The sequence below is a fragment of the Aegilops tauschii genome, chromosome 6 (genome assembly GCF_002575655.3).
Source record: "Aegilops tauschii subsp. strangulata cultivar AL8/78 chromosome 6, Aet v6.0, whole genome shotgun sequence".
NCBI lineage: Eukaryota > Viridiplantae > Streptophyta > Magnoliopsida > Poales > Poaceae > Aegilops > Aegilops tauschii.
The window spans coordinates 491,163,095-491,173,429 of record NC_053040.3 but is presented as its reverse complement, the minus strand read 5'-3'; the positions used below and the strand labels follow the sequence as shown (position 1 = coordinate 491,173,429).

The 10,335-nt window shown below is 48.3% G+C and overlaps 1 protein-coding gene across 1 annotated transcript; it reads right to left on the bottom strand.

Moving 5' to 3' along the window:
- Positions 1-6,320: 6,320 nt before the first annotated feature.
- On the bottom strand, positions 6,321-10,185 carry LOC109785969 (L-type lectin-domain containing receptor kinase SIT2). The gene is made up of 2 exons (XM_020344556.4): positions 8,088-10,185; positions 6,321-6,654 (listed from the first exon to the last, which is right to left on the bottom strand). The coding sequence occupies exons 1-2, from the start codon at positions 10,070-10,072 to the stop codon at positions 6,324-6,326; spliced, it is 2,316 nt and encodes a 771-aa protein (XP_020200145.2). The 5' UTR covers positions 10,073-10,185; the 3' UTR covers positions 6,321-6,323.
- Between the last annotated feature and the right edge of the window lie 150 nt (positions 10,186-10,335).

Here is a 10,335-nt window from a genome sequence, read left to right as displayed (position 1 = left end):
GGAGCGGCTCTCCTGGCGGCTTTTTTAACCTTCCTGGCTTTTTTAGCAGCCTCATGGTCATACCTAACCTTCCAGAACTTATCATTAGCCTGAAAAATACAACAAAGGTTTCTTGAAGTTAAGACGAAAATTGTTAAAATGGAAAGTAAGGTGTTCAGATCAATGGCTTACCGCCGGAGCCGGGTTAGCTTTGCAGAAGGGACTTAAGCCTGTCCTCCCGTAATCTGCTAAGCTCTCGTTCAGAAGGGACTTGGTCATGTCATCAACGACGTTCTCACCCACCAAGCAATCCAGACCCGTACCAGATCAACGCCGTTAAGGCCGTTTCCCAGAAGAGCTTTGATTTTGTTGATGGTGGGGATAAGTGGTTGACGCTCAGCTTGAGATAATTTGTCTGGCAGGGGGTGATCTGACTCCAGACGCAGGGCGCGAAAGCCGGGCAGAGGGTTCTCATCAGCCGGAGAAGTATCCTGGCAGTAGAACTATGTCTGGTTCCAGTCCTTTGGGTGGCTTGGCGGCTCAGCATAAGGAAAGAGACAATCTCTCCGTCGTTGAATTGAGATTCCACCAAGTTCCAAGCTAGGCCCGTTGGCGCATTCATTTTGGCGGTTCAGGTAAAATAACTCCCTAAAGAGTAGCAGGCTGGGTTCTTCTCCAAGGTATACCTCACACAACACTTGAAAGTTACAAATGTTCGACACGGAATTGGGTCCAATGTCTTGAGGTCGCAGATCGAAAAAGTTCAGAACATCTCTGAAGAATTTTGAGCCAGGAGGTGCAAAACCCCTGCTCATGTGATCAGCAAATATAACAACCTCTCCGTCTCTTGGTTGAGGTCTTTCTTCGGACGGGTCAGGGGCACGATAGGACATGACCTCCTTCTTAGGCAGGTAACCCGTTTTTACGAAGTCATCTAAGGTGCTTTCAGTAACGTTGGACCTCACCCAGTTGCACGTAATGGGCGCCTTGGGAGCCTTGGGAGGCATTGTGGAAAATGGAAGCCTATGACAAAGGAAAATTTCCGGTTCAAATTTAAGCCGGAGAAAGATTTCAGGTCGGTATTCAGGACGACGGTTTATGAAGGGGCCTAATGATATATGACTAATTGTGTCAGGTTATTTAAGCCGCCGTGGGTATTATAAGCAATTTAAGTCTATTATGAGTAAGCCGGAAATTTCACAAAGCATGGCTTCTTTTAAGCCGGCGGTATGAGCCGCCATGGCTAACAGATGCAGTTTTTGTCTAAGTGTTGCATAAACAAGTTTCATAGATTGCAGGGATTATTTTGGATCAAACAATCGTCCAGAAAGGAAAAATTTCTAGACCTAAAAAGCTGATACAGAGAAGTTCATAAGCTCTAAACGAGGTCTTTTTGCGGACAAAAGGGATCTACTAGCATAAAAATGGGTGAGTCTACCGCAGGGAGTCTGTACCGTTTTGGATCAAAAGGAACCTCGGTGGCGGAACTGTGAAGAAATCGCAATGAACTACGAAGAACACAGAGAACTTGCGAGCCCTAATGCGGATCTAAGGTACAGGACTGCGAGGACTTACTGGTGCTGATGAGCAGCAGAGGTGCGTCGCAGGTTTCTGGTCAAGACAGGTTGATGCAGCGGCCTTGGTCGGTGAAGACGAGGTGCGCGGCGGCGGCGGCGGAGCTCGGGCTCTGGAGCGTCAGAGGAGGAAGACGATGGAGGAAAAGAGTGACGAAGGCTTATGGGCCGGGCCTATTTATAAGGGACGGCTGGTAAATGGGCGCGAGAAACGAGGAGGCTGAAGACGTGATTATCTTGCCGCAGAAACGCCTCAATTTTCGGGATGGTCATTAAAGATAAGATCCGTTGGGATATCACAGAATAAAAAATGAATTTAATGGAAGATGACATCATGGCGGGTTACCAAGAATCCAGAAGATGACGTCATGGCGGGTTATAACCTTTGCACAAGCAGAAGCCGGAAGATTTTGAAGATTGACGTGAACCGGTTCAAATCAATCTGGGGCCTAATGTTGAGGATATAACCATTAGAGTCACCCGCCCAGGAGGGGCCGGGTTACGTTATAATGATCATCACGTGAAGCCCAGTACCAAGCTTGCGGAAGGCAGGTCAGTAATGGGCTTAAGACCCGGAGGCGGCTTAAGGCCCGTAGTGATGGTCCGCCGTTATGGCAAGACTTGTAGTGTAAGGCAAGAATAGCTAAGAGTCCGAGCCGGACACTTTTATAAGCCTGCCGGAACTCTGAGAGCCGCGGGGGCGTCAACCTCTCTATATAAAGGGACGACCCGGCGGCGGTTCAGGACAAGTAAGATCAAATCGATAGCCAAGCAGGGCGGTTTAGCTCCTGGTCATCGAAACCCTAAGTAATACAACCTCAACTGGACGTAGGCTTTTACCTTCACTGTAAGGGGCCGAACCAGTATAATCCTCGTGTCCTTTGTCCTGCTTAACCCCTTTAAGCTTCCCAGCTGCGATGGCTCCACGACTAAGTCCTTGCACGAGGACATCTGCCGTGACAATTCCACGACACCACCTAAGGCTTTTTCCCTTGGGTTTTCGTGAGCCCGAGGGTCATCTTTATTTAAACCCCCGGGCCAGTGCTCCTCTGAGTATTGGCCCAACCTGTCAGTCGCCGGTGGCCACCAGGGGCAACTCTGGGCTCGCCTATCGGAAGCTTGGACAATCTGGTGTGCCCTGAGAACGAGATATGTGCAGCTCCTATCGGGATTTGTCGGCACATTCGGGCGGCTTTGCTGGACTTGTTTTACCGTTGTCGAAATGTCTTGTAACCGGGATTCCGAGACTGATCGGGTCTTACCGGGAGAAGGAATATCCTTCGTTGACCGTGAGAGCTTATAATGGGCTAAGTTGGGACACCCCTGCAGGGTATTATCTTTCGAAAGCCGTGCCCGCGGTTATGTGGCAGATGGGAATTTGTTAATTCCCATCTGCCACACAACCGGACATTAACAGATTCAGACTTAGAAGAAAAACAGAGCATGGCAGAAATAACGATAAGTAGGCATGTAGGTGAGCTTGAACCACTCACTACAGAGCATTACATGACATGGCAAGGTAACCAGCAGTAAGAAGGCATAATTATGAAGCTAAGCATGGCAATAGCATAGTCATAGGGTGCATGGATCACTAGTAACAACCATGGCAAAATTAATTAACATGTAAACAATCTGCCAGGAACATTTTATAGCAAAAGTAGAGCAAGATTAAGACATGCTAGAGCACTTCATAATTGCAAACATGGGCATAGATGGATAGAGCATAACATGTATAACAAAACATCCTTAGTGAACATCTCCAGATCATGCATAGAATGATTTGTAGCAGCAGGTTTATATGGCAACAAAATATAATAGACTCAGACTTAGCAGAAATTATGAAGTCACAGAAATCAGCACATCACGGAGGCTACTTTGCATGCTTGTGCTAGTCACCACAGATATCCTAAAAATACAACACTAGCACCACTGTAAAGATGGCATGATGTAAATCAAAATACATGTATGGATCATGCTCATAGGATGCACACACAAAATGCAATGAAAAAGACAAATCACCAAGTTCTGTAAACAGGCAACAGTTAACAGCATATAGCACTCTTGCAACGATGATTAGGGCATCAACATGACCTCAAACAAGCATCTCATGACGAACATTTGGATATCTCATGCATGCACAACGAAGCTATATACACACAGATAGGGCCACTCAAAGATGCACACATATTATGAATTTTTTGGGACTTAGTCGTTTTTACAGAAAAAAAACAGAGAGCGTCTAATAGCAAAACAACGCACGGGCGGGGAATATGACGCTCACCCATTGGGCTTCGGCCCAGAAGGAGGAGGAGGCAGGAGGCAGGAGGCAGGGGCCTGCTGGACGCGGCCCACGCGGCGCGATGGGCCGAGGCCGGCATGGGTGCCCACGCGCAGGAGGCCGCTGGGCGCCGTTCTCCTGCCAGGTCGAGGACGAGGCCGACGGCGCTAGGGAGGACGGGCGCTGGCGCTGGCGCTGGGATCTCCGGTGGCCGGAACGGCAAGGGGACGAGGGGGAACGGGCGGATCCGGGGCCGGCGAACGAGCTCCCGCGGGATCCGGGACGAGGACGGCGACCCCGACCAGATCGGCGACGGCGGAACTCCAGGAAGGCGCGGGGTCGGGCGCTCGCCCTCCTGGCGGCGCGAGGCGAGCGGGGGTGCAGGCGCCGGAGGGAAGGCGCGCTGGCGACGGCGAGGCTCGCCGGGGTGCCGCGAGGCGGCGGGGCGTGGCCTCCGGTGACGTCCGGGCGACGGGGACGGCGCACACGAGCTGGAGCGGGAGCTCGGAGGTGGCGGCGCGACGCGGGCTGACCCGGGCCCCAGATGGGCTCGGGCGGGCCAGATCCGGGCCCTGCGGCCCGTGGCGGGGGGGGGGGGGGGCTGAGGGGGAGGCGACGTGGCGAGAGGGGAGTGGAGGAGGCTGGCGGTTGCTCGGCGGCGCAGGCCAACCGGACGGCGACAAGTGGCGGCGGGACAGTGGGCAGACGCGGAAAACGAGGCGCCGGCGGCTGGGAGGTTAGGGGAGGAGGCTAGGAGTAATAACTGCTGTACATCTGGGGCCTGCCCCTTTTTTGATTAACAAGATTCCAGTGCAGCCCCCCCTCCTCCCAAAATTTAAAAAGGAACTGAGAGAAGAGCGCCACCAACCGGAAGATGATCGTGAAAAACAGCAGTCGCCACACCTAAAATGCGGCGACGTAGACTATCGAACCGTAACTGAACCACACCACCTAGGGAAACACACCAAGGTATCGCTGAAGAGGGCAATCGTCTATCCTCTCGCTCCGGGCCGTGAACCAAGCCCTAGTTAACAAGTACACAAACTACAAACACACCGATGCACTTGGTAACTTAGTATTTGCGGAGCTAAAGTGTAAAGTATATAGATGTATATTTTCAGATTGGATGGATCTGTCTGTGTCAGGAGTCATGGGTTTGTGCAATGCCGTTAGAAACCCACCTGTAAGGCCTTTGTACGATGCAAGGTGCTTAGTCAATTTCTCAAGCGTCAATGCTTATTTTAACAGGAGGGGTGACTAATTAAGCTTCTATCTTCTACAAATAACTACCAGTGCTTAAAGAAACACCGCTTTATTTCTCTATAAGCACCTTGCATTGTATAAGGCCTAAGAGAAACTCCAATAGCTTCAGTATCCTTAAAGAAAACTACTATTTACGGAAAGTTGAGGCAAAAATAGCTCTCCAACAGCTCCCGTAAACCTAATTGTTTTACAGGATCTGGAATAATTGCCCCCAACTCCCCTCAGTTTACGGGGTGACCTTCTCGTGCAATTTTGGCGCCCTGAAACTGCCTAGACATTCACACCGGACATCCTCGCGCCGCCACTGCCGCGGTCCCGTGCCGCTGCCATGCCATGACACCACCACTGCTGCGGTCCTGCCGCCGCCAATGACGTTGGCCACATGCGCTACATGTCACTGATTTGCAGGCTGTAGGTTATGGTGAAATATTTACGGGAACTGAGAAAAATAGGTGTCATACAACTTTCCTAAATTATCAGTCATCCCGTAAAACGACTTTTATGATAAGGTTTTAGGGAGCTATTGGAGTTTCGTAGCGGTGACCCATGCTGGCCCACACACATTGAACTCGGGCATTTACACAGAGAAAGATTGAGCTACGATATTTAAAAACAGATTTTGCTAATTCTCATTTAGATGAGAATTAACAAAGTCTCATCTTACTTCTTTGTCATTTGATTTGTATGTATTCTTTTTCCGAGACAAAAACATCTAATCTTATTCTGGTTTTAGGGAGCTATTGGAGTTTCGTAGCGGTGATCCACACTAGCCCACACACATTGAACTCGGGCACTTACACAGAGAAAGATGGAGCTACAATGTTTAAAGGTTTGTCTAGGGCACATCTAGATGTGCCTTAGTTATTGCACATCTAAGTGACACAAGCAAGCATAGAAAGGAAAAGGAAAAAAAAAGAAAATATTCACACGAATCTTCGCGTAAGATCAATGATATAGGACTTAGATATGCAATACTTATGGCACATCTAGATGTGCTTTAACAAAACTGATGTTTAAAAACAGTTTTTGGTAATTCCCATCTAGATGAGAATTAACATCTAGATGAGAAGATGAGAATTAACATCTAGATGAGAATTAAGAAAGTATCATCTAACTTCTTTGCCATTTGATTTGCATCTAATCTCTTTCTGAGAGAAAAAGCATCTAAACTTAATATGAATATTCTTGTTTCCTATTATCGTTTCAGTTTTCTTACGCGGCTTCGACTTTCATCCGGGGTCACACATACATGCATACATGGTGGGAATCTTGCTCTGGATGGTGATGGCGATGGGCCGGCCATGGAAAACAACTCCCATCTGGTAGCTACTACTAGCTAGGGACAACTGCACAATGAAACGAACAGTGTAATTAGGCCGGCATTTTTCCCCCGAAGTCGAGTCGTCGACGACCAACGATAGTGCCACTTCTGGCTCCAGCTCCCATGTGATCCCGGATAGGATCAGGTTCTGCCTATCATAAAGATAACGGAACATAACGCTTCTGGCTCCAGCTATCACAGGGAAATTTGTGATGGCCCTGTTGCCTTCCACCAACAATCTGTACACATTAATTCAGTTTTCTGGTGGAAAAAGAAACTGCAAATCTGACATTATCAGTACTACTAATGTCCAGTTTGTTTCTGAGTGTGCCAACAAATTTCGTTCTAATTGTTGCAACTTGCAACTAGAGTTTTTCGGCCCTTGGACAAGTAACATTGTGACACAAGTCCACCAGAGCTCCCGGTGATTTTTTTTCTTTTCGAGTAACCAGCAGGAGTTCTAACTTTTCATATAGAAGAAGAAAATTGACTGGCCAATAAGGGAAACCAGCCGAAAACCGATACAACGAGCCCACGCCAGCCTCGAGGCTGCACCCCAACGACTCTACCACCCAAGCAACCCTAGTTGACACCCTACTACTCCCTCCGTTCCTAAATATAAGTCTTTGTAGAGATTCTACTATGAACCACATATGGATGTATATAGATGCATTTGAAGTGTAGATTCATCCATTTTGCTCCGTATGTAGTCTAACTAGTGGAATCTCTACAAAGGCTTATATTTAGGAACGGAGGGAGTACATGCTTACAAACATCAGCAACACACCACACCGGCCCCGAGGCCGCGCATCCAGCAGGTTAACTTGCAAAGATCTAAAATAAACGTTGGTGATAAGCTTGCATGATGATATGAACTCCCCAATAGAAGTATCACCTTCCAGACAGAATGGTCACAGTCGTAGCTGCAGATGTACACAAAGCCTGATCAATCTCTTCATCCTCATGTCCATCAGAACGGAGGGATTTTTCTTTTTTGCTAAAAGCTGCTCAGAAGTCCAAATGACTTGAAATTTGGAGCGGGCCTCACGCATCAAATTTTCTACCGCACGAATTTTTTTGAGAATTTTTTGAATTTTTTACGATTTTTTTTCTAACCGGGTGCAGATGATCCTGGGCACCGAAAGTATGACAGGGAGTTTTGTGATGCCCTGTTGCCTTCGACAAGCAAGCTATTCAGATTAATTCAGTTTTTCTACAAGCTCTAAGTTCTATCTAAAATTATGAATCTAATCTGATGAAAAAAAAAACTGCGGATCAGCTGACACCATCAATACTACTAGTGTCCAATTTGTTTGCGAGCTGTGCCAACAAAGTTCATTTTAATTGTTGCAACTTTCAGCCAGAGCTTCTTGGCCCTTGGTCAAGTAACATTGTGACACAAGTCCACTAGAGCTCCCGGTGATTTACCGTACACAGTAAAATTTTAGCACGGAGTATAACACGCTAATGTGGAAAATGTTCAACAAACTTCGAGGTAATTCTGGTTTTCCCCAACAAAATGTTAAATTTGGCAAACTTGTGCACACATCACGGACTACAACACGAGAAATTGCAGAGATCCAAATAAACATTGGTGAGAAATTGCAGAGACCCAAATAAACATTGGTGATAAGCTTGTATGATGGTATGACCACCCCAGCAGAAATTTCACCTTCCAGAAAGAATGGTCACAGTCGTAGCTGCAGATGTAGATAACGCCTTATGATCAGTCTCTTCATCCTCATGTCCATCAGCGACCAGAGAAGCTGGGTGGAAGTTTGGAAGTCTTGCACCTCCTTCCAAGTACAGCATGACTAGACGCATACATGGCCGCGACCTGGGCAGCGAATGGGAGCACAGCAATCCAAGCTTCAGCACAAGCTCAACCTCGGCCCTGTCGTAATCTTTCAGCTCAGGGTCCACAGCATCGACGATCGAGCCACCCTGCCATGTGCCACGTACCCAATCCGCCAGCGCAAGAAGGCCGCCACTGGTGTTGGCCGGGCCGATTGGTTTTCTCCCGCAGACCACCTCTATGGTAAACACTCCGAATGCAAACACGTCAGTCGCCTTGGTCGCCTTGCCAAGCCGGGCCAGCTCAGGGGCAATGTATCCCCAGGTGCCTGCTACAAGTGTGGTGTGGGCATCGACTCCATGGTCATGCAGCCTTGCGAGGCCAAAGTCACCAAGCCTCCCATTCATGTCGTCGTCGAGGAGAACGTTGCTCGCCTTGATGTCCCGATGGATGATGACTTGCTCCCAATCCTCGTGCAGGTAGTAGAGGCCGGAAGCTACGCCTTTGATGATGCGAAGCCTCTGAGCCCAATCCAGGGTCGGCGTAGTCTTGTCATACAAGTACCTATCAAGGCTGCCATTGGCCATGTAATCATAGACCAAGAGCAGCTCCTGCTTGTACCTGCAATAGCCTAGCAGTTGGACCAGGTTTCGGTGCCGGACATGGCCAAGGATGGCGATCTCCGCCATGAACTCCTTCTTCCCCTGCTTCGATTCTGGCGATACCCGCTTGATGGCCACATGCTGTGTGGTGGTAGGGAGCACCCCTTTGTACACTCTTCCAAAGCCTCCTTTCCCAAGGAGCATCTTATTGCTGAAGCCTTCAGTGGCAGTCACTAGATCCTTGTATGTGAAAGATGGCATCCCACACTTAATCTCCCACTCATCATCTTCCTTTGCCTTTCTCAACTGCCGACAGATCAGAACAGCAAGAACTATTAGGATGACTGCCTGCACAATCAACGGCACTCCTAAAATGTTCATTTTTCTGGGAAATTCGAAGTTGGATAGATTTTGAAGTTCATATGCAGTGTCAAAAGACGATACAGAGTTGTGAAGTGGCTGAGCCACCCCATCTACTTTCAGACTCCAGCCAAGTACATAATGGCTGGAGGAGACTTTTCTGCTGGATGCAGAGAACCCAGCATAAACTGGACCTAATGATAACAAAGAGGACAGATTGACAGTGGTCGACAACAACGGAAGTTGGGGTTTAAAGGAAGGACAAGGTGCTAAGGTAACATTCAGCTGGTACAATTTGCTATCATAGTCCACCCACGCCTGAATTCGTTCACCGCTTCTGAGTACAACAGTTTGGAACTCACCGTAGAAGTTATAGAAGCCAGCAGTTTGGGATTCAACTGAGGCCAAGCTGTTGACATCAATCCCAACATGGTTGTCATCGATGTCCCCGATCTCAGGATTCAAGACGGTGTCGAACTCGATGGCGAAGAAAGCATGGCCATCTAAGTTAGAATGCGGGAGGCCAAGGTACTCGCCTGGCGAATCATCTGGTAAGTCACTGGTGGATGAAAGTATGAAGGCCATCCCATTACCTTTATACTGCTTGAAGCCCATGACGAACACAAACGTAGTTGAGAAGGAGGAGATAGCGCCACCGGGATTATCTTGAAAGCTTAGGGGATATCTGCAGAAAGCATGGCCGCTTGTACCACCTGGGCCATTGGTTAGACTCAACAGGTCATCTATCCACAAAGCTTTGCCGTCAAGCTTCAGATCAGCTGAAAAGCCATTATAGACCAGCTCATTTGTACCAGCGATAACACCAGAGGTGTGGAGGTGGTCGGCAAGACAGAGGAAGAAGAGAACAGGGAGGTAGGGGTGCCAAGAGACAGGAAACATTCTGCCAAAGAGGTAAACTAACTAGCTTGAGCTGTAGGGCAGTGAGTGAAGGAAACACTAAAGCAGTCAGGTATATATAGTGCAAAATCTGTGCTAGAGTAAACATGATGGAGGTTAAGTCGTGCTGGTAAGTTTAGGTGATTTTTCGGGTGGGTGGCAAATTCATACCACCACAGAGAACAAATATCTGTTCACAACCCCGACGACTTGAAGTATAGGTGACAACCTGGAGTCTGGGTTTCACTGTCAACTGATTGGAAAAA

Coding starts and splice junctions, on each gene's coding strand:
- LOC109785969 (XM_020344556.4), bottom strand. CDS start 10,072: ATGTTTCCTGTCTCTTGGCACCCCTACCTCCCTGTTCTCTTCTTCCTC. Junction 6,655..8,087: donor GTGACCATTCTTTCTGGAAG/GTGAAATTTCTG, acceptor TAATGTGTACAG/ATTGTTGGTGGAAGGCAACA.